The 24,075-nt window shown below is 43.4% G+C and overlaps 1 protein-coding gene across 1 annotated transcript; it reads right to left on the bottom strand.

Annotated features, from left to right (window-relative positions):
* Positions 1 to 4,171: 4,171 nt before the first annotated feature.
* CTXN3 (cortexin 3) lies at positions 4,172 to 12,658 on the bottom strand. The gene is made up of 2 exons (XM_036280194.1): positions 12,357 to 12,658; positions 4,172 to 4,553 (listed from the first exon to the last, which is right to left on the bottom strand). The coding sequence occupies exon 2, from the start codon at positions 4,452 to 4,454 to the stop codon at positions 4,209 to 4,211; it is 246 nt and encodes an 81-aa protein (XP_036136087.1). The 5' UTR covers positions 4,455 to 4,553; positions 12,357 to 12,658; the 3' UTR covers positions 4,172 to 4,208.
* Between the last annotated feature and the right edge of the window lie 11,417 nt (positions 12,659 to 24,075).

The following is a 24,075-nucleotide window of genomic DNA, read 5'->3' as shown; positions in this document are numbered from 1 at the left end:
AGTTTAACAGCAGGAGTCAAGTTAATCTCCTTCGTTCCCCATGTTAGACTCACTTGACTCGGTATTTAAGATTTGTTAAAAAGGTCTCTTGGCGGCACCGATGTTGACTTAGAACTTGGGGTCTCTCAGGGGCATAAGCCAGTTAGAACTCAGACTGAGAATGAGTTTGCCACAGTTTTCTGAATCAAAGGCAGCTCTCTTCTGGAGTGACCTTGGGGAAGTTGATTTTTTCATCCTGCATGCAGATATAAACGGTAGAGGGCAGCTGCACTCGTTATAAATATCTTGTAAGGTAGGCAGAATGCTGCACTGTAATTCCTGCAGCCAGAGAGCCAGGACAGAGGGCTTAGGTGACCTTTCGAGGATATTCTGCTCACCCCAAGGAGCCCCGAGTGATTAAAACAGAGAGCTAGCACTTCTCACAGGAGGGATCAATTTACTCCGAATAGCCCAGAGCCCTTTATCACCTGTTATGGTACTCTTGCTCTGGACAAGGGAGGGGTGTAGACAGAGACCCAGTGAGGGGAGCTGAACAAGGAGCAGTAATCTGAGAAGGGGAACAAAAATAGAGCGGGACTAAAGGGAGGAAACAGCAGAGCAGGCTTTGGGGAGCCTGTGGCACTCATTGGCAGCCCTGTGCCTGGAGGCCTCACAGAGGGCGGCGCTATTTCAGTCTGTTCCCATTATAGAAGTGGAGCCCAGTGTTGCCCTGAGGAAGGGCGGAAACTGAACTGACAACCACTCTCCGTGTCATGTTCTTTCTCATGAATCCACAGTGACTCTCATACTTTATTTTGCCCTTTAGGACCCTCAGATGTTCAGCTCCACCTTTATCCTTCCTGCGTGAGCTCCCGACACCCCTCCGGTCACGTTCTCCGGCTCGGCTGACCTCCTTGCTGTCAGCCCCACACCAACACCTCCTTTTCCTTGTTGTTTGGTTGTACCTCCTCTTCTCCTTTGCACGTATCTAAAACGTCTCCAAAACGTCTCCATCGCCTAGGTCAAGATACAATTTCTTTCAAAATATTAACGTGCATTGCATAAAGCTTTATACCAAGCACTTAAACATGTACTATCACATCTGAGTCATGTCTCCATTCCCTTGCCGATCTTGGCCTACATCCATCTCTCCCATATTCTGTCTCCCAAAACCTTTGCTCACTGACCTGACTCGACCCCTAGGGCTGGAAGGCTGTAGGAATTTACATTTTCAACCAGCTCCCCAGGAGAAATGGAGGCGTGACCTAAGGAGGCAGAATTTTGACTATTGCTATTTACTTTATATATTTCCATAATGTTTATACATTTTTTACCATGACCATGTACTTGTATAATAAAAATTAGTGTGTGGAGATATATATAGCCCCCAATGATTCTGATGACATGACAACCGTAGGTCCATCTTAATCATCGAGCAATGATTCAGGCACATACCTTCTTTCATTTCTTAGCTCTCCAACAAGGTAGACAGGTGCTCGGGAGCAAGAACTAACCCTGTACTTTTTCTCTCTTTCCAGTGCTGGAAATGCCAGGCCCAAAGCAGGCATTTAATAAATACTTAATGGGTTTGATTAGATGCCCAATAAAATAAGAAAGCAATTTAATAAGGACATTTATGGCATGGTGCATTTGGAAAGAAAGAAAGAAAGAAAGAAAGAAAGAAAGAAAGAAAGAAAGAAAGAAAGAAAGAAAGAAAGAAAGAAAACTTTATTATTAGTGAGTTAAGGAACTGTGTTTTATTAAGACCCCAAAAATACTCCAGTGACTTAATAAGCCACAGGATGACCATGCATCAGTATCAGTGTTTTGCTTTAGGTCTGGAAGCAAAGGATCTCTGAAGGCATCACTAAACTTCTAGCATGTAGAAACCATGAGGTGGTTCACTCTTTTCCATCTGACTAATTCTTGAGGTGATGTGCTCAATTATAAATTCTACAGCTAAAGAAGACATTTGAGTCATTGGAGAGAGATAAGAAAAGGATCAAAACTCTCATACATTCCCCGTGGGAATGTAAAATGATGCAGCCACTTGGGGGAATAGCCTCACAGTTCTTCAAAAAGTTCAACATCGAGTTAGCGTATCATCCAGCAAGTCCACTCCTAGGACTGTACCCAAGAGAGCTGGGAACACGTGTCCACACAGGAACAGGAACACAAATGTCCACAGCAGCATTCTTCACACTAGCTAGGGAATAAGCACGGGAGCCGGCGAATAAACAAAATGTGGTGTCGCCAAACCGTGGAATGTTACTTGGCCATACAAAATGAAATACTGAGCATGCTACAACATACATGAACCTACCTTGAAAACATGCTAGTGAAAGCAGCCAGACATAAAAGGCCACATATTCCACAGTTTAATTGGTAAGAAATGTCCAGAACTGGCAAATCCATGGAAACAGAAAGCGGATTAGAGATTGCCAGGGGCTGAGAGAAAGGTGGATAGAAACTGACTGCTGGTGGATACAGAATTCTGGAATTAAATAGTGGGATGGTCGCACAATTTTGTGAAAATACTAAAAGATCTGAACTGCATACTTCAAAATTTTTTTAACATTTATTTTTAGAGAGGGAGGAATGGAGAGAGAGAGAAAGAGAGAGAAAACAAACAACCAAAACATTGATGTGAGAGAGGAACATCAAATGATTGCCCCCCCGAACATGCCCTGACTGGCGATCAAACCCACAACCTAGGTATGTGTCCTGACAGGAACTGGGACCCATGACCTTCTGGTACATGGGATGATGCTCCAGCCAAATGAACCACACCAACTAGGGCCTGAAATGTATACCTTAAAAAGTAAATTTTATGGTATGTAAATTATATTTCAATAGAGCTAATTTATTTCAATAAAGAAAAAAAATCCTTGGGGACATGGGGAGGAGGAAATCTAGGCAGCAGGACCCTCAGAGAATGTTAAAAAAAAGAGAGAGAGAAAACAGTCTTACTAAGGTCTGCCTTTTTAGGCATAATTGGCTTTTTAAACATTTTTACTTTTAAAAAACGATGGCTAGCTGAGGAGAAAATTAAAAGACTTGGACTATAAATACAGCCTGAGGGGTTTAGTTTAGATACAAGGTTTTCCTACCAGTAAACGTCAGGATACGAGGTTTTCCCATCTTTCTTTTGGGTGGAATGAAATAGTGCTCAGAATAGGTTTTATGGATACCAGCCCATTGGCAGGAGCCCTTCCTGAAATGGTAGAGGGACGAGTTAGATGGCCTTTCATGGTCTCGCTCTCCCTCTCTCCCCGACACCCGAACGCCCAGCCTGGGGAGTAACACGCTGCCTGCAGAGCGCAGGGCTCGGAGAAATAAAAGTGGAGACACTCTGTGTCTTGAAAGGTTTTATTTGGTTTCTATATTCAGTCATAAACACACGGTTCTCTTGAGACTATAAATGTCTCCTCCTCTAAACACTTAACATCTTTATTAAAAAATAGAAAAACAAAAACAAAAAACAACTGAAAGTTGCACTTGTAACCTATTCATTCAGTTGTTTGTGTAAAGAAAGTAAATTCAGGTTATGTATAGCTACCTCTACACATGTTACTAATATGCATACACAGAATGTACCTAGCCTGGCCAGTGGTTGTAAATCCTCCATAAGCCTGTGAATGAAGTTTTATTTAAGAAATAAAATATCACCCTCATTCCTATTTTTCCAGGACGGAAACCTGCTGACCGCCGATGGCCTCCACATGCTCCTTGCTTTAGGCACAAACAAGTACCTGCTTTTGGTCCACTCAGCACAATCATCCTCACTCTTTGCCTGGGACCCAGATTCCCGGGAAAATAAAACAATCTGAGGGACACGATTAAAGCAAGAAAGTCTCTCCTCGGCCCTGTCCCCAGGTTCAAGTCAGACCCTTTCTAGTCTTCATCCTCTGGTCGGAACAGACAGCGCTTCGTTTTGTGGCAAAGTTGACGTCAGCATCGGTGCTCTTGGTTTCACCATCACACACTGGACAATAGCCACTCATTGCGTAAACACAGACATTCAAACCTTTCTATTTTGGGTTAGTAATAAAAATCTCCATTTCCAATATTCTCGAATGTTTTAACCCACCGGCACATTGACTGAGTAGTGGGGTGGGTCTTAGGAGCAGCTGTTGCTAACACCTGATTTGTTGAGAACATTGACGAGAGAGAATTCTTGCCAAGATGGGAGGCACGTCAGCTCCTCAGGGGGGCTGTGCGCCCCCCGGCTAAGCAAGGGCATGGTCAAACTGCCCTTTCTCCAGGCCCTCCAGGCCGTCCGCCCAGGTCGAGGTTGGCATGCTCCGATATGGGTCCAGAAGAATCCGGAAGCACCTGACGATGAGGACGCCCAAGATGATAAACAGCAAAATCACAAAAACAAATGTGGTTTTCTGCTCCACAGACATGCTAGAATCTGACAGCGTGTTCCCAAAGGGCAGTAGGGGTGACGGGACGGGCTGTCCTCCGTCCATGGTCCAGGGTCGCCAGAGCACAGGATCGGCCAGTTTGCTCTCCTTCCATCATCGGTCTGCGGGGGTCATGGTGTTTGCACCTTGGAGAGGCCGACTTCTCTGCAGGAAAGAAAGAGAGAGAGAGAAAGAGAAAAAAGAAAGAAAGAAAATAACTAACAAAAAGCAACTTTATTTCTAGGTTCACAGTCCTGTTATTCAGAAAGAAGAAGGAATCTCTAAACTTTTCACTGGAGATGCCTAATTCTGTATAATGATGGGGAAGAATATTTTACTCTCATATGAAATGACCAGATTATCCTCAGAGCCGTCACTGGGGGCCAGGAGGGACGGGCAGGGAAGGTAACCAGAGTTCAGAAACTGAGAAATGTGCGAGGTAATGTTGACCTCAAGGTGTTCCTGCTAACTTGACATCCAAACCCAGCCTCACGCCAAGTCTCACGTAGATTCCCTCCGACAGTACAACTCTTACATCATTCCTAGAATGATACCATTGATTGCACACCAACCATGAGCCAGGACTGTGGCTGAACACAAGATGCGTTAGCCGCGCTGCTACAGGCTCCGTGAAAGCAGAGACCTCCATAGCTCCAGTGCGAAGAACCTGAGGATGGAAAAGGGGCTTAAAGTAGAAACTCGGGGAGCATCGGGTTCTGGACTCCAGCCTCTGGCCTCTGTTTTACTGCTGAATGAGTGGAGGACCTTGGAGAGGTCACTACACTGTAAAAATGGAAGGAGAAATGCCTGTATATCTCCTGTTGTTATAATGAGGATGAATGTCTGGGAAAAGCCTTTGAAAAGTACACAAAGAAGAAAAACAAAGGGTTGCTTCACTTGAGACATGACTAAGAGAACCGCGAAGCTTCTTCGCTTTCTCTTGCCTGAGCCAAGAGAGAAAAGAGGTGGTTCAGACTTCAGTCATCGAGCTCGTGCTGTTTTTTCCTTTTTTCTGCAGAAAACAAGGAACAGATTTAGTACCTGACCCTGGGAAGCACCCAGAGAACTGAGCTAGGAAAAAGGAATTGATTGACTGCACTTTTGTTAAAGCCTCACAGTGGCTTCCTACTGTGTAAGACCATTTGGTGGAGAGAAAGAGAATGAAATTTTACTGGTGGGAAAAAATGAAGGCATGTGGACATTACTGTTTGTCTTCAAAAACAAATTGAAGTTTAGCCCTGGCCGGTTTGGCTCAGCAGTTAGAGTGTCGGCCTGTGGACCAGAGAGTCCCGAGTTCAGTTCCCGCTAAGGGCATTTTGTCCCTGGCCCCAGTTGAGGTTGTGTGGGTGGCAACCACTCGATGTGTCAGTCTCACATTGATGATTCTCTGTCTCTCTGCCCCCCTCTCTCCCTCCCACTCTATCTGAAGATAAATGAAAAAAATGTCCTCGGGTGAGGATGAAAAAACAAAACAAAAACAAATTGAAGCTTACACAAAGAATATTAAAATCTTCATGTATTGCCCTGGCCCTGGTGGCTCAGCGGTTAGAGTGTCATCCCCCTGGACCAAAGGGTCATAGGTTCAATTCCTCATCAAAGGCATGTACCTGGGTTGCAGGTTTGATCCCCGGCCCCGGTCTGGGTGCATGCTGGAGGCTGCCGGCAAATAATCGATGTGTCTCTCTCCTTCCCTCCCACTCTCTCCAAAAGTCAATGGAAAAAATATCCTCAGGTGAAGATTAACAAAATAATTTTTTAAAGCTTCAGATATTAAACTAAATCTATTTAAATGCAATTTTGTAAAGAAGAGCATCTATATTGCACATTACTATATAGAAAAATCATATGACGTTTATTTATGAATCTGTCTTTTGGAAAAATTACATAGCAGAGTAAGTCAGGTATGAAAATGAACATGGATTCAAAATAATTGTGCTCAGTGAAAATAAGCAACCAAAAAACAAAAATAGAAATTATAACCGAAAGCATGAACACAGTATTTCTTCAGCTGACTTACAATCATTGCATTGACGTACAGCAGTAGTAATCGTAACAGTTTGCATGTATGTTGACACTTCAAAGTTAATACAGTCACAGTTTTAAAAAACAGTTTATAAAGGGAATGATGAGCGGTATCTGGGAGGAAGGAGTTATCAGTTTGAGGGGAAAGAACATTTTGCAGTCCCATAACTGAATTTCTTTTTAAAGGCCAAAATAGTTGCAATGGATTCATTTATGATTGATTTTTATTTTGACGTAAGACTGGGATAAAATTTGACTGTATAAAAAAAGTGTCCTTACACTATACGGGATGTCCTTGGGTTGGGTTTGGTCTTGGTCTGCTTGGGTGTTATTCTCCGTAGGTAAGTGAGGCTGAGGGGAGGGTGCAGGACATGTGGCCAGAGCTCCCAAAGCATCTCTCCTTACTGCTTCCGGCTGGGGCCACCTGTACCCACTCAAAATGCCCACCCTGAACTTAATCATACCAAATATAAAATTCTCCAAGGGCTGGGTCAAAAGAAAGCCATGTAGTGACAGCAGAATAGCTGTCCCTGACATATTCCCTCTTGTCTTTTCATGTCCTACTGAGGATCCCCACACATCCATCCCTGCCCTCCCACCGGCTCACCAGGCCTCCCCAGCCCCCATGAGGGCAGAGTCCTTTTCTCAGTCCATTCTCAACACAGTGGAGGCAGGTTTGCATTTTCAGAACGTCCCTTATGAAAACATTACATAAACCAAAAAGAAAATATAGAAAAAGTAAGGATCATTAACTGTGTAAATGTACAACATAAAGATGTCCAGATCTGTGGTATTCAGTGAAGACAGTCAAGAACTGGGTACAGACCTTTCGAGCCTGTGATAGCTACTCCCTCCCCAGGGCTGGCTGACCAGCAGAGCAATATCTCACTCAGTCCCTCCCTTCCCACTCCTGGTCTCCATTTGGTAAGAGCCTTGCTGACACCCAGGAGCAGTCTTCCCCAGCCATGTCCTTCGTACAAGACAGGTGCCAAATCCTTTTCTCCTCGCTCAACATCTTCTTCCTAGGCTTTTCCCGTAACTCGGGTTTTAGAGCTGGCGCACCATTCATTTGGGGGTTTTTGTGATGGGCAACCATCCTAAGAAGCCCCAGCAAAGAAACTAGTCATCTGATTCAGATCAGAATGATTTAGAAATCAGTTTTCCTCTGCAGCACTGTTACCACCCTGTTCTGGTTGAAAGGCCGATGCAAGGATACGGTCAAGTCTCTTTGCAGCCTCATTACGTGTTCTGAAAACTACAGCTTGTGATGCATGGGAAGCCTCTTCCCTCCCAGGATACTGTGGTGCCCAAATTCCTATTAAAATGACTTTGTTTGGTCAAATCATTAAAGGATATTAAATTGTAATAGTTTACCAAGAAAAGTGACACATTAACACAGTAGGGATTTGTCTGTGACGACTGTCCCTACTTGCAGGAGGGGGAGATGTGGTTGATAGGAAGGGGGTTGAAGGAAGATCTTGTTGGGAGTGAGGAGCTGAGGGAGAGAACTGGGTGGGGCAGACGTGGGGTGCTGCAGGCAGATGGCCCAGCAGGAGAGTCCTGGGGAGGGATGGGGGATGAGAAACCAGGAGATGGTTATAAAGGGATTTGGGGACACAGAGATCCAGAAAGCAATGCCAACTATTTCACAGTTTTGCCTATGTCTGATTGAAATCTTTGGAAGAGTCTACTTAAAAGAAAGAAAGAAAGAGAATTACCCACAATCAGCTAATCAATAATTTACCAACTTGGAAAGTTTGACTGCACGTCCATGTTAAAGGAAACATCAGATACAATAAGATGCAGAAAAAGAACTAAGTGTAACCACAGCATAAAAAAATATTCAAAAACATGTCCATTTTGAAAATGTCTGTCTGAGAGTAAAATGTCCCCTTTTGGTATAAATGATTCTTAGGAAATGTTCAGCATCGATTTTAGCAGAATAATGAAGTCTTTCTTTTCGATGAATAGTGAAATCTGGCATGTAAATTACTGTGGAGGATTTTGACGCAACCATCATGAGTGTTAATAATAACAAAAGGCCGTGATTTTCAGGGTAAGAGGGATCCCAGTCCTCACAGCAGCGTTTGAATCCTGACTGGCTCCCCCCATCACGTGGGACGTCCGTGTGTCCCCTTAGCTAGGTCCATCTGTGTGCGCTCAGGAAATAGTCTAACTTTAATACTGGACCGAGGAGCCTGTAATTAAAAGATGCCATTTTAAAATATCCTATAAGACATCTCTTTTCTCAAGTCAGGCTGCCTGGACTCTGACCTCAGAAGAGTGACACACTCTGAGTTACCGCAAGGCCCCGAGGGCTTCTCTCTCACTGGTAGCCACTGGCCTAAGGGAGTGTGCAGAGGGGCTGACTCCTTCCCCGAACTTCCCACACACCCCATCGAGACTCCTCTCCCCAGCTCCGATCTTACCACTGCTCCCCTCGGAAAACCTCTGTCCTCCAGCGGGACCCTAACCCGCCCGTGAACCCCCCATGTGCCTGCTACCCCTCTTTCCGGACCACAATTAGGTCACATTCTGACAATGGAATTGTTCTCAGATATTAATTTATTTTCACAATAAGTTTAGAAAGGGACGAACATCAGATCACATTAGGCTTTGAGTGCAATGACCAATGTAGCGATAAGAACAAACTGACAGGTGACTGAGTGTGCAGACACCTGGGGAGAAATCCTCGCTGGGTCGGCTCTGCAGCTTCTCCCAGCACCTGCCATTCTTCGATCACCTCCAGTTTCCCACCTGTGAGCTGTGAGTCAGGACGTTGCCCTTCTCGCCCTATTCCTGCCTGTGGGTCCACACCAAATCCCAGCTCCTTAGTGGGGCCTACCTCGGCCCCGCCGCCAAAGGGAACGGGTGCCCTGCTCTGTCCCCAGGAGCCCTTCCCCTGCACCTACTACAGGACACGTCTCCACGGGGTTCGTCGCCTTCCCCTATCAGACAACAGGCTCCTTGAGGAATCCCTTGCTGTTCTGGGGTCATTGCCTCTTTCAATAGAGGTTGACTCAAACCTCCAGCCCCCTACGGTCCAGGAACTGGATTCAAACCTCAGGGCCCAGCAGACGGGAGTAAAGAAAAAAAGCAAGTCTTCCAGCTGGACGCGATGTCAGTCCACTGTGTTCGAAACAGATCTTGTTTCCAAGAGCCACAGATAGTCTGCGTCCCAGGGACACTTGAACAGTCACAGATCTCATGATCTGAAAAGCACTCATTCGGCCCTTTAAGTTTTCCTTGGCCTCAGTGTAGGTCGGTGGGGTGCGAAACACAAAAAGCAACTGGAGGCCAGCGGTTTCCCCTGTTCAAGGAGTCCACCCTTTCTTACCTGATCTGCTTTTGTGGTCGGGAAGGGCAGCCCTTTAAAACCTCCTGAATCCAAATGTCTGATGTGGAAACTATAAATGTCAACATGTACCCTTCTCAAGCTTGGATCTTTCCTCTGGACATTTCATTTCATTAGCATCTCATTATACAGTCTCACAGTAAGGAAACATTTTATCTGAAGAAGATATATCTTAAAGCAATGACGTTTCTTTTCTTGTTTTCAAAGTGGCTGCCGTAGAGTCATTAAGTGCATTTGGAAGCACACACTGGCATTTCATGCCACTGGCCCCCTTTGGGGGGCATCGGCTCCAGTGCCCACCCTCCTGCAGGCGGCTGCCATAATAGTGGTGGCAGGTGCAGTCCTGCCTGGCACATAGTGGTCAACTCATAGGTGATGACAAACGAGTGTATTCTCTTTGTACCATTTTTGCGCAAAATAAGATGTATTTATGATTTCTGTTATGCAAATAAGCACACAAAGCAATAGAGATGATAAGTAAATTGCCTCAAATAAAAAGAAAAAATCAGTTAGCCAGAGAGCAGCATCCCCCGAAAGATGCTGGACTGCGGGTTTCTCTCTGGCACGTTGGGGTGAATAGAAAGTCGTCATCTCTGGGCTGCTAATGGCATGCGGGGTGCAGTTAAGCAACACTGTCTGTGTTTTAAGTACTCTCGAACCACATAATTGCTATACCTAGTTTTTAAAACTCCTAGGTCAGAAACCTAGTTATGTGACTTGACATGTTTTCAAAAGTAGGTATAAAAACAGTTTGTCTGTTGAGCAAGAACACTCACAGGCTTGTCCAGTGTACTTTCCCATGTGACAGACAGGACGCTCTGTCCTGCAAAGACACCCTGTGCACCTTATATTTATCCCGCAGACCAGTGGTCCCACTCTGTGGACTGCAACAGGAAGGGAAGTGAGTAGGTGAGCAGGGCTGAATTTGCCACCACTGGTAGAGACAGACTTACTCAAAGTGCAGCCTTCTTCTGCCACAGTTCTGACGCTGACTGTTGAAATGTTAACGTGGTTTTCAATGATTAAAACAATACATATCCTGAGACTGAGTCTCAGTAGAATTATTCTCTACTTTTGGAGTTAAAGGAGCCTCTGCTGCATTGCTGTTTGCATAACTGGAGTCTCTGGAGGTCTACCCCCTCTCCAGACCCCCAGACGTGTGAACATCCTACTGTACATCTTCCCCCACAGTTGAAAGCCCTCCACAGAAGCCCCCTCACCATCTAAGCAATAAGATCACTATATACGCAAATAAATCTTGTAGACCTATGAATCTTGTAGAAATTCTGTGCCTGTGGCTCGGGAACAGTAACTTGCATTCCAGGATACACACAAAGATGCAGACTGTTTCCTATCAATTCGAACAATTTGTGGCCCTCTCGGTGACCAGCCAAGAACTTCAGGTAAAGCTCTTCTGGCTCTTTGCAAGGACTTCATACGCTTTAACCACCAGCCCCTCTTTTTTGACTCACATAAATACATGGCAACTTCTATATTCTTCTTTTCCAAATACAGCTCCCCTGTTCCAAAACAATAGCCCCATTCTTCAGAATTCACAGGACAGCTAAGAGTAAATATTGTTTTATACACTCAGATAATAGACCCGAGGCTACTAGGAAGCCCATAAACAATGATTTTAAAGACACGTGAGTGTGGTCAGCTACAAATGTCAACAGGCAGTTTCGGAACTGTTGCCAGCCCCCACGGCTGCACCGGGAGGACTGGTCCCTCTGGCCGTCTGTCTCTGCAAAGTCAGCCTGCAGACCTGTCGCCTTGGGTCTGGGAGTGGACCCTGCCTTTCCCGGGCTAGTCAGCTCTGAGTCAGCAGGAAACGTTTCTCTTCAGCCTCAGTCATAACCTCAGCTTTACTTCTTCCTCGTCTTCATCTTCTTCCTAACATCTGCTTGGAGAGTTTTAAACGGACTGAAGGGCAAGGCGGCAGCCTAGCTGAGAACATTGGAAAAATACCACCTAGTCTCTGTCAGTAACAGGGGGCACAGAATGGGTCCATTAGCAAACTGGAACTTCTAACTTCAAACAATAAACATTACTATTCTACCCAGCTGTCTTTCCTTAGGTTTCCTAGTGAAAAAGAGTGCTTGCTGATACCTCAACAGGCTAAGGGTGCACACTGCTTGTCACCCGGGGACACCAGGGACAGCCAGCGCTGTCATTACGAGTTGCTGAGTTGCGATCCTTTGTAAACAAAGTAATTGGAAGATTTTGGAAGATTGGATATTTGAGGTAAAAGGGGAAAAAAATACTGTCATGGCCAAATAGCTTTCGAGAATAATTTACTGCAGCTTAGCTAAGAAAGAAGCCTGTTTTACTACTCCTTTGCCCAGTGTCAGTAGCAGAACAAACTTAAGCATGCTTTAAAAATAAAGGCATCATTATTACATCCCAACCCCCCGCCCTCCCCATAGTAACTTCACCTAGCAACTGTTTCATTAGACGTTAACTGACAGCCAGCTCTGAATTCAGAACTTGGATCCAAAAGGCATCTATGCAATTATTGCTCATGCATAAATTGTAAAGTTAGAGAAAAGCATTTAACTAGCCCTGTCACAGACACAGTTTTGGTCAAGTACCTGGATCTGGCTGCACAAACACTTGATCCATTTCCTGGTGGAACAGTTACAGGTAGTTACGAGCTTCTTCAGTTTCCATTCTTCCCGACCGGGCTGTGTCAAAGCAGTAGGCAGTGGTGCTGCAAGCAGCTGATGGCACAGCCCAGATCTAAAGCTGTTGTTTCAGGCTTAGAAACTTCCCCTTAAAACCCTCGAGTTAAAGGGGCATCGTCTTTCTGTGTGAGGCATCATTAGCGGCCAAAACGGCTGCTGCTCTGAGGCGAGCCATGATTTCAGTTCTGCCTCAGCAACTCTTCAGAGGATTCTGCTTCAGTGAGTAGAGGCAGTATCCTAGCAGTGCGTCTGAAATCATCCCCAAGAAAGCATTAACATTCAAAGGGAGTATGGGGGCGGGGCGGGGGAGCATCACAGGGCATTCCCATACCTTTGCAACTCAAAGCTATAAATCTACCAGGGTTCTGCTCTTCCCGATTGATTGTGGACACTGCCCCTCTTTGGGGATGTCAATTAGCACCTTGCAGCCACCAGCCTCCATATTGATTATGGGTTATGACCTTCAGGCCAACTTAATTAATGGGAAGACTTTTAGGGAAGGGCATCAACTTAGCGTTTGGGAGATGGAAAAAAGACTCCTTTTCCTAAAGAAAATAAAGCTGACCTTTGAGAAGAGCAGCAAGGATGGGGAGCAAAGAGAACAAAAACAATTTAAAAAGAACAAAAGCATATGTTCACCACCTGTTTGTAAATGTGCTGGGCTGTAGGTTGCCTGTCCTGTGTCCACTTGGGCCAACCTGCATAACTGTGACCTTGGCAGGTTCCCCACCCCACACGGGTCATCTGAGACCACTTGATTAAATAAGGATAGACCTTTGTTGAGAGAAAGTTGTTCTAATTCTGCAAAGAGTAGTTACACCGCTCAATACTTAAACTGTTTTCCTTGGATAGAGTAGTTAAGTAAATTTACAAAATGTTTTAGGATAAAATTTCTTTCTTCTTTTTTTTTTTACAAAAGGTGGTTCTCTGGAAAGGATTCAGCATAATCCTTAAGATGGAACATCCTTGTTTTCTGGGCAACTCATCGCTTTCTTTGTTGAGGCGGACGGTAGTTAGTGACAACACCCACCCGCCAAATGATGGGGGACATGGTATTTAAAGCTAACTCTGACTGTGCCTGTCAGCTCTGCTGTCTCTTCAGCTCTTGTGAGACAGAGGCCGTTACCCAGTAGCTTTAGGGGACTGGGACACAGCTGGTCTTCCAGGAGGAAAAGCTCTCTGTGCTCACAAGAGAAAACAATCCTGGTCAGGCCTCAAACCCAAGAGAATCCAAATGCTAAACGTTAGGCTCTAAAGTCAGAATCAGATGCTTGGCGTTCAAATCTAACCTCAAAAGGACATGAAGGTTTCTTCCCTTTATGTTTTCTGGATTTTTAACTAAATTTCCTTTCCAATTAGTTTCACACACACAGACACACACACACACACACACACACACACACTCACAAATAAAATCCGACAGAGCAGTATGATTAATATGCACTGGTATCCTCTGTGCTTTTCAGCAGATGGCGCCGGTAGAAGGAGCGCCCTGTCTCGGCAATGCCCACAGAGTGTGTTTCAGGGAACATTCTGGCCCCACCCTCCCTTACACACTTATCACTCCAGGTGGCGAGAGAGGACTCTGGTTGGAAGCCACCGCCCCTGCCCAGGAGGCCTCCTCAGATGCTGTGTAGCCCACAGCCCCCCAGAGAGGTGCGAGAAGCCGGGAGGGTGCTGGCGGTTACCTAGCAGCTCTGCGGGCTGAAACCATCCCAGACACACGAGTGCCTGGCCTATTTTTAAAACTCTCCAGAGAAGTAGGTTCCACAACCCCCTCTGACAACTTCTGTTTAAACTAACTCCTCCATTGCTTACTTAATCCAAATAAGCACATTTTCCTTTCATCCTACCCACGCTGCACGAAGTCAGTCGTTAACCACCGCACAATCTCGTTAGGATGCTCTTCCCCGAAGGAGTGAACGGAGGAAACCAAAAAACACCGGCTGAGGATGTGCTGCAACCAAGATCTCGCGGCCGAGTTTGGACACTTCTTTTGTAGGATCATTGCAATTGCAATGACTGGAATCAGCCCTTCCCCCACACAGCTACATTATGTGAATCATCACGAATTCCAAAACAATGAGCAAGGATTCAGGAAAGGTCCACTTCTTTGCATCTTTCAGAGGAGGTCCTATTTCTGTAGTCTTTAATAACCTTCAGAACTCTTCTCTCAATTCTTCCTTAAATTTCTACTTTCTGGCCCAGCTTCTAAATGGGGAGCCCAGAGTGCTACACAGAGCTGTAGAAAGACTAACATGGAATTGTGATGAAATGGATGATTTCACAGGTATAGCTGCTATGCTTCTCTTATCCATTTCGATCCTGGCACTATTCCTGTGTGTTAATGTAATCTTTCTTTTTAACCACACAACATCACGACTTAAGACGGTTAGAAATCTATTTTAAGAATTTTTCCTACATTGTAATTTCAAGGCTTACCTTTCATGTGCTTTAGGTTACGATCCTTTCCTACATGTCCTACGCTGCGCTTTTCCATGGAGAACTAGACAATGAATATGAAAAAGGCGTCATGAGTCACCAAGATTTATGCCATCGCAGGCTGCGATATTATTATCAGCGTCATCGTTTTTTTGACTCTGCCTAATTCTCAAAATAAAATGGAATCCATTCGTGGTGTAATCTTTAAAATATAATTATGCTTTTCTTTTCATTTTCATCACTAGATTCTTTGTACAAATCTTTCCCTTTGTGTAGATTTTTTTTTTCCTCTCACATATTCAAGAAACATTAAGTTCATTAAGTGTCAGGTATGTTCTGTATTAGGTGTTGCAAGAATAAAAAATGAGTCCAGCTCCCTGCCTGAGTTCATTCAGGTGCTCACTATAGGATTCTAGCAAGGCTCCTCCGGAAATGGTAGCCAAGCTTCTTGACTAGCCCACCTCCACGATCTTCCGCTTCCTTACCTCACCCTTACTGTCCCCCTGGAAGCCAGCTGAATTATGTCCTTGACTCTCTATGGAACCTGATTCCACAAGGTCATCTGTGGCTTCTAATGATCTCAAGCTACAAAGGAAAAATTGCGTCAGCATTTTTATCTTCCTTGCTTTTCGTGGCAACATTGGACATGGCTGACCACTCTGTTCAAGGGATGTCCAGATAAAAAAATACTCTGGGTGAGGGCGGATGGCAGGAACTGATATCTCGGCCCTCAGACCCCTCTCCCTTGGTGTCTGCCTGGTGCCTTCTCCCTTCATAGTCTCTAGTTTGCTTTCTGAGGTGAAGGCCAAGTGTGACTCAGGTAACTACCAGCAAATGTGAAACTGAGGCAGTCTAGGATATACCTGAATGACTCCACCTCTTTTCATTCATAAAAAAAAGTTAGAGTCATGTATGTGTATTGTTTTTATTTTTCTGTCTTCTTAGTTTAAAAAATGTCATGCAAAGTTGTTGTTGTTGTTGTTGTTGTTTAAATTAAGATTAGCTCAATGTCTAATATCCCTTTGATTTTCCAGGTCTCAGTATATTTATCCACTCAGCTCTCTTCACAGGCCAGTGGACCTGTAGGGAAAAACATGCAAGGGAACTGGGGCAGGTTTAATAAGATTCACACCACGCCTATACATTAGGATCTATATTCACACGTTGTTGAAACCAAGCAGGTTACATGCCAACTGCAAATTGGAAGCCTCCTGGTTTGAGCTTCTCTGGAATGCACTTCTGTGGTGTGTTGAATGTTCAATTAGGAGCTGATGAATCTGGAACAGAGAACTGTTCGAAATGAAAATGAGGAAAACAGTGCTGCAACTCAGTGGAAATGTATCCGAAAGAAGGGAAACACCGATAGAATGTGATGCTTGTGAGGACTACAAATTGTCGTACAAAAAAACAAAAACAAAAAAAATGAGTCTGTTTCTTCCTCCCTTTGTAAGTCAAACACCATAAAGCCTGTAGGGAGGAGATGCATTGTGCTCCTGCAAAAGCCATGTCCAGTCCTCAGAAGGAGCAACTTCACAAAATGCCCCACAGTAGTTTTATTTAGAAACAGTATTTGCACATTTTTAGTTATTAGTTCTAATTGGAGTCAGAAAGGAGAGCATCACTATGAATTTATTCACCGTTCAAAGGAAATTCATACTGAAGAGTTAGCCGCCTAGTGGGTAAATTTATTCTTTCAAAATGACTAGTACAATAACAACACATTTTTAATGACTTTGAAATGCTTAATGCCTTTAAAATGTCACATAAAGTACCAATTAGAGTTTTATACAAATCCCTCTAAACTTTTATGCTGTCATGTTGGCCCCGTTCTTTCTTTCTGCCCTGGAGAAGGGAAAGTACTGTGTGGACAGGGAGAGAATTGAGCAGCTCAGGACATCAAGATGATTTAGAAAATGACATTGAATGTACCTGAGAATTACCGACCCTTTTACAGTGGACAAAATTCTGAAGCTAAAAGTCTTGCCACAGAAAAATTCATTTGAAACCATCTAGAGAAGAAAAATAATCATACAGAGCAGTTAAAAAAATTCTCATTAAAAAAATTATGAAAAACCAGTTTCTGCTTCAGCTATTTAAACTTGTGGAAATGGTGGGCAGGAAGCTGAGGCAATGGTAATAAACACAAGTTGTGATATGTGGTCACTGAACACAAGTTCCTGCTGCCTCAATGCTACATCTTATAAATGATGCCGTCAAGTTCCTGCTTTAAAAAATAATTAAACCCTGGCCAGTTTGGCTCAGCAGTTAGAGCGTCGGCCTGCGGTCCGGAGAGACCCGGGTTCGGTTCCCGCTAAGGGCACGTACTTCGGTTGCAGTTTGTCCCCGGCCCTGGTTGGTCGTGCGGGTGGCAACCACTCGATGTGTCCCTTCACATTGATGTTTCTCTCTCTCTCTCCCTTCCTCTCTCTCCCTCCCACTCTATCTGTACAAAAAATGGAAAAATATCCTTGGGTGAGGATAAAATAAATAAATAAATAATAATTAACTTTACAAATATTTCAATGGGATCAATCAAAAGTTCTAATCATATAGCATATGATTTTAAAAGGCAGATATTAAGGGTACATCTTTCTCTTCCAATTCTATGTTCCAAACTGGTAGGAGGCCTCCCATCTACAATTTCGCTTGTAAATAATTTATATTTTATATTTACATACAGCAAGTGTGGAAATATTTTAAAATCAGTTGTATTTGTTCTATATTATATTACATCACCTCAGGAGCTTGGTAAGGATGCATATTGAGAGTCCCTGGCCCAGCTTATTTAATTCCTAAGGCCAAGGATCTGGATTTTGATTAGAAATCTACATGATTAATGATGTAGAGCATATGAAGTCTACACTTTGAAAATGATTTAAGTAAAGTTTTTCTTCTCCTTGATCGTTTAGCCATATTAGTTATTTTAACTCTGTGAGGGAAGAAAGAGCCTTTAGCTTAAAATTTGGGGTATCCCAGATATCTTTGAAAAACTGATTAAATCCTTGGACCCATCATTAGAAAATACATATACCCTCCTTTGAGAACCTCTGCCTACAATTCCCATTCAAAATACATGCATCTTCTCTTCCTCCCTCCCTTCCTTCCTCCCCTTCTTACCTCCCATTAAAAAGGTAGTCAATAATGACCAGAATAAAAGCCCAGAGGGAACAAGACAACAGATAGAACAAGAAGCAGAGAGAAACCTGGTCTTTCTGGGGGAGGAAGGTCGACAGAGGGGTGCTGAATGGTGAAGTGGAGCTTGGAAGACATGCAGAGGAGGTGACAGCTTCTGAGGGGGTGACAGTTACAAAGGTGGTGACTGTCCTGCAGAGAAGACTAAGGTCAGAATAGGAAGTGGAGCTAAAAATAGGAAGAAGTAGCCCTTGCTGGTTTGGCTCAGCAGTTAGAGCATGGGCCTGTGGTCCAGAGAGACCCAGGTTTGGTTCCCACTGAGGGCACATACCTCGGTTGCAGTTTGTCCCCAGCCCTGGTTGGGTTGTGTGGGTGGCAGCCACTTGGTGTGTTCTCTCACATTGATGTTTCTCTCTCTCTCTCTCTCTCTCCCTCTCTCTCCCTCCTACTCTATCTGAACAAAAAATGGAAAAATGTCCTTGGGTGAGGATAAAAAAAAAAAATAATAATAATAATAATAATAAAATAAAAATAGGAAGAAGTGGAAGGCCTGGGGGCAGATGAGTTACCCCACTGCCTTCCAGGGTTGTAGGAGTCACCAGGTGGCCAGGAATCTGATGTAACTCTTAGGATGGGTCGTGAGGATGGAGTGAAGTGATCACTTCTGATAGCAGGAAGAGAATAGAGAATGTCAGCACTGATTAATTGGGCAAGAGATGAGGTCAAGGTCAATTTGTTAAAAAGAAAATAACGAGAGAACTAAAAGAAAGAACTGTTAAAATTTCGCTCTTTTGGGGTTAGAGCTGAGAGATGAGGGCAGTGCACAGAGTCGCTACTTTTCATGAAAGTCCTTTCTCAGCAATCTGATTGTTTAACCATGTGCATATGCTTCACTATGTGAAATTTCACTTTGCAAACATTGTCAGTGTAATTAATATAAGCAAACCCTTAAAAAAGAAAGAGCAACCTTGCTTGAAACCCAGGCAAGTAGTCTCTTATGCTGGCATCCTGGGTACCAGCAGGAAATGACTGGATCATTCTTTGAAGACAGAATCTTCCTCAAATACCCAGAATCGCCTCTCAAGGACTGTGGGCTATTCTGCATAGAAGGAAAGCTAATCCTCTTCAAACATCTATGTGTACGTAAAATGTGATTTCTTGTAATTGCATGCAGTGCAATAAAATCTACACTATCGCCCTGGTTCTCCACATTATGCAGACATCATCTGTTTTTATGTGTTTTCTATTTACTCATTTTTTAAAAACCCTCACCTGAGGATATGCTTATTGACTTTTTTTAAAAAAAGATGTTTTTATTGATTTTTTTAGAGAGAGAGGAAGGGGGAAGAGAAATAGAAATATTGATGTGAGACACATCCATTGGCTGCCTCCTGCACGCCCCCTACTGGGGATTGAGCCCACAACCCAGGCATGTGCCCTGACCAGGAATTGAACCAGGACCTCTTGACCCATGGGACAATGATCAATCCACTGAGCCACACCGGCCAGGCTGCTTATTGTCTCTTTAGAGAGAGAGGAACCCCAATGTGAGAGAGAAGCATCAATCAGTTGCCTCCCCTATGCACTCTGACCAGGGATAGAAACCACAACCTAGGTATGAGCTCCTACTGGGAATTGAACCCACAATCTTTGGTGTACAGGATGATGCTCCAACCAACTGAGCCACACTGGCCAGGCTATTTATTCATTTTTATAGCCAACTTCTATTTATGTATTTTTTATTTATTCATTCATTCCTTCATTTATTTATTTGTATGTATTTATACCCCATTAAATTTCAGAAAGGTTTAAAGAAAGCTATGAACTAGCAGGAGCAGAATATTATTGTTATTATGTATTCAGTGAATTTTCCCTGAATACATCCAGCTGATCGAAAAAAGGCTGGATGTACTTGTTTTCAATATTTGAAGAATGAAATCTTTTTAGAATAATTGTTTAACTAAAGCACTAGATATTATGTTTAATCTTAAAAAAAAGAAAGCCTATGTCTTTTATAAACTTTATTTTGGAGCAATTATACATAAACAAATATAATAACATATACTCAAATATGTTCAATGTATATTATTAACACAAAGGTGAAAATGCTGCATGGTAAACTGAATAGACTGAATACATGGCATAGACTGAATACAATTCAGGACATTTTTTTCAAAGATCTTGTGAAAAAGGCAACTCTTCATTTAAAATGCTCAAGAATAATGCCTCTTAAATAACCCTAGCCAGAGCAAATATTAGCCAAGTCTCACTTCCATTTTCTTTCATCTTCAGCAGAATGCCCTTCAGCATTACTTTCAGAAAGGGTCCTTGCCTATGTTCTCAACATTTTTCTTAATTCAAAAGTAGACGTGAGATCAATTGAGAAAAATGAACATTTAATGTTGCCAATAGGCCTGCAACTGGTGTTGCATATCATGAATATGGTGAGGGGCTTAGGTCAAATTCCAATACGATATTCAGTGGATTATGAATTACTAATGTTTAAACCAAGGAAAGCTATGTTTGAAAATGGGAAACGGATGAAGAAAAATATCTCTATTGTTCCCTGTACGTGCCCACAGTCCTAGGCCAAGGCGGAATGGTTTATTCATCATTGACAGTCACTCCTTCCCTGGGCCTGACTTTGAGTATTTTATGATCTGAGATGAGCTCTTGCTGGCTCCTGGGGTCTAGTGTGTGTGTGTGTGTGTGTGTGTGTGTGTGTGTGTGTGTGTAGGGGGGTGTTTTGATTAATCTTTATTGTTGAGAATATTACAGATGTCCCCCATTTTTCTCCTATTGCCCCCTTCCACCCACTTCCATCCCACCCTAACCCTTCCCCACCCTATTATCTGTGTCCATGGGTTATGCATAAATGCATATAAGTTTTTGGTTAATCTCTTCCTGTTCTCCTTACCCTTTCCTGCTGAGATTCATCAGTCTTTTCTGTTTTATTTTATTTTTCTTTATTGATTTTTTAGAGTGAGAGGAAGGGAGAGGGAGAGATAGAAACATCGATGAGAGAGAATATCGATTGCCTCCTGCATGCCCCCCACTGGAGATTGGGCCCACAACCTGGGCATGTGCCCTGACTGGGAATCACACTGCGACCTCCTGTTGCATGGGTTGATGCTCAACTGCTGAGCCACACCGGCCGGGTTCATCAGTCTGTTCTATGCTTCACTGTCTCTACATATTTCGTTTGTCAATTTATTTTGTTCGTTAGATTCTACAGATAAGTGAGATCATGTGACATTTGTCTTTCTGGCTGGCTTATTTCATTCCAGGTCTCTCTGTGATGTCTCAAAGGGTAAGAGATCCTGTCTTTTTTTTTTTTTTTTTTTTTACAGCTGCATAGTATTCCATTGTGTACTGGGGCTCTGTCTTGATTTTCCTCTAAAGATGGAGTCTGTCCCTTGTCTGTCTATCTGGTTATAATTTTTTTGTATTTTTTTCCCAAAACCTTTCTCATTCTATAGTACCATCACCTCAAAACCACAACTTTTCCTAAACCATCTGTTTGTGTAAAATAATAAATTGCCTTTCTCCCTTCAAGTATTGTTCATTCAAAGGCTACCTGGCTCAAGAAACTAAACATGACAAAGAAAAACAATGAAACTTATTTTTGCAACTCTAATCAACAACCACTCTTTTTATGTCTTCTTAATATCTAACACCACAAAAGCAACAGTAAAATAATGATGATAATGATGATTATGATTAGCAACACAGTCACAATAACAAAACTAAGCAACCTTGTGTCTTTGGTCCTATTAGACTTTGAACTCTTAAAATGGCAAGAATTGGACCCATTTACATGTTTTTAATTCAGTGAGAGTGTGTGTGTGTGTGTGTGTGTGTGTGAATTTGTTCTGACTTTCTGATTGGGTAGCCAGATACTTGAGAACAAAGGAGCCTGGGTCTTCTATTAATATATTTTTCACTTGACTGGCTATGATATTAGCATACATAAATTTACCCAAAGTCTTCATTCTCTGTTGCAAATCATCCTAAATAAACAATGAAGTCATACTGTTTTCTAGTTTTCTCTTGCAACATCATTGTCGTACTTTGCCTGTCATATTAAAATAAATCTAACCAGGCATAATCATTAATTCCTAGCTTCTAACCTGTAATCTTCATTTGTATCAGTCAAGATAGGCTAGATAATGCTGTGATTCAAAAAAAAAAAAAAAAAAAGCAGTGGCAGAATATAACAAAATTGTACTTCTTGGTACAGGATTATTAGGGATCATTTGGGGATTCTGCTCCAATGTCATCATTCTACTCATTCTAAGACCCAGACAGAGAGGCCAGTCTCTGCCAGATAGGGAGGGAGAGGGAAAAGAGAGCATGGAAAAGCATGTGCTAGCTCCTAAGCTTTTAAACTTGACCAAATGGCTTAAACTATGTTGGACGAAGCAAATCTCATGGCCACATCTGAATTCAATAGGCTGAGAAGTATAATCCTTCCTAGGAGAGAACATGGAACACTGTCAAACAGTGATGTACATAGTCTACCTCTACATCTAACTAGAGCTCTACCCTTTACGTAGTGAATCCTCATAGATCACACCCCCACAGTAACCTTTCTTGGGCACACACTGTCCCCCATCTCAGTACCCTTGAGATTCATTCTGCATCAGGGCTACCTCCCATCCCACACTTGTTCCAGTTGCATCTGGTTTTGGTCTGATCTCCTGCTTAAACCTCGTTGCCTCCCCTTGAGGCTTCCAGTCTCAATTTAGATTTTGATGCCTGGGTTCACTTGGTTTTTTTAACCTCTGATCTCTTGGGTCCTCCTTTGAATTATGTCTTGTCTCCTTTCTAGCTCAGCACAATAAGACATGTTGCCCTTTGGACACAGTCCCAGACTCGGGGTCTTCCATAATAGGCAAAGTCACAGTCTGACCCTTCCAGGTCCACTCCCACACCCTGGTTCCTGACCTCATGGTTCAGGTATCACCCCCAATACCTCACAGGGGTCATCCCATCCCAGGATACATATTATTATCCCAATTTTATAGCTACATAGACAAAGCTCTGGGAGCTGAAGTAGTTCGCTCAGGAACACAAAGATCACACTTAACACATTTTTGCCCACCTCTCGCTCTTCTGCAGGGCCTAAGATAAACAGGCAGGGCAGTGTCTCAAGATAACTGAGGTTTTATAGGTGGCTCTGGAAAAACAATGGCATTCATTTCTTCGGGGGCAGGGAAGGTGCAGGTGGACACAAAAGAGACTGCCTCAAAGCTGGAGATTGAGCATTGCCCCTCTCTCTGGTCTGCAGCAATGTATTGTTCCAGCAGGAGAAAAGAGCTTGGCCGGGGGAGTCTGAGGGCTGGGTGGGAGGAAGGGAGCTGAATTTCCACAATTTGCCGCCAACCAATTCTTGGGTTCAAGATCCTTAGAGAAAAGTTATTCAGGCACCCCTTCTCCATAATTTTGACCTACTTAAAACCTTTCAAAAATAATTTTTTGTTGTTGATCAGAGATTGTTTTTGTTTTCCATGTTCTCTTTTGCCATCCTGTATTGTTTTACTGTTTGTTTGCTTGTTTCTTCTAATGGGGCAGTGCCTCTGAAGTCCTTCTTGTAACCACCCTGACCTTGGCCAACCCCTTTTGCAGATGCATGTGGAGTACGAATTTTTAAAGAGCTGCAACATTTCCAATCAGGTAGGAATGCTAATTTAGATTACTGGAGATGCCACAAGGCATAAACATTGTTAATGGTTTTCTTCTTTGCTGTCCTCTGAGGGGAACATAAGCCAGACCCCTTCCTGAGCGCAGAGGCAAACAGCTCCTCAGAGCAATCAAAAAACAAGCAAACAAAGAAAAATATAAAACAAAACACGCTCCCACCTGAAGTCTGTGTTCATGATAGGGACCGGCTCATTCATCTTCCCGCGTGGATTTAAGAGTTTCGAAGTTAATATGGGTCTTGAAGTGACCGCCGTGTGGTGGCCACTGTTGAGCAGCTGCATCCCCTAGGTCCTCGACCACCTGCCCACCTCTCCCTTTTGGGCAGTTGAATTTGTTCTTGAGTCAAAAT

Source organism: Molossus molossus, unplaced genomic scaffold (assembly GCF_014108415.1).
Source record: "Molossus molossus isolate mMolMol1 unplaced genomic scaffold, mMolMol1.p scaffold_m16_p_3, whole genome shotgun sequence".
NCBI classification, from domain to species: domain Eukaryota; kingdom Metazoa; phylum Chordata; class Mammalia; order Chiroptera; family Molossidae; genus Molossus; species Molossus molossus.
The sequence above is the reverse complement of the archived record's forward strand: the minus strand, read 5'-3'. Positions and strand labels throughout refer to the sequence as shown.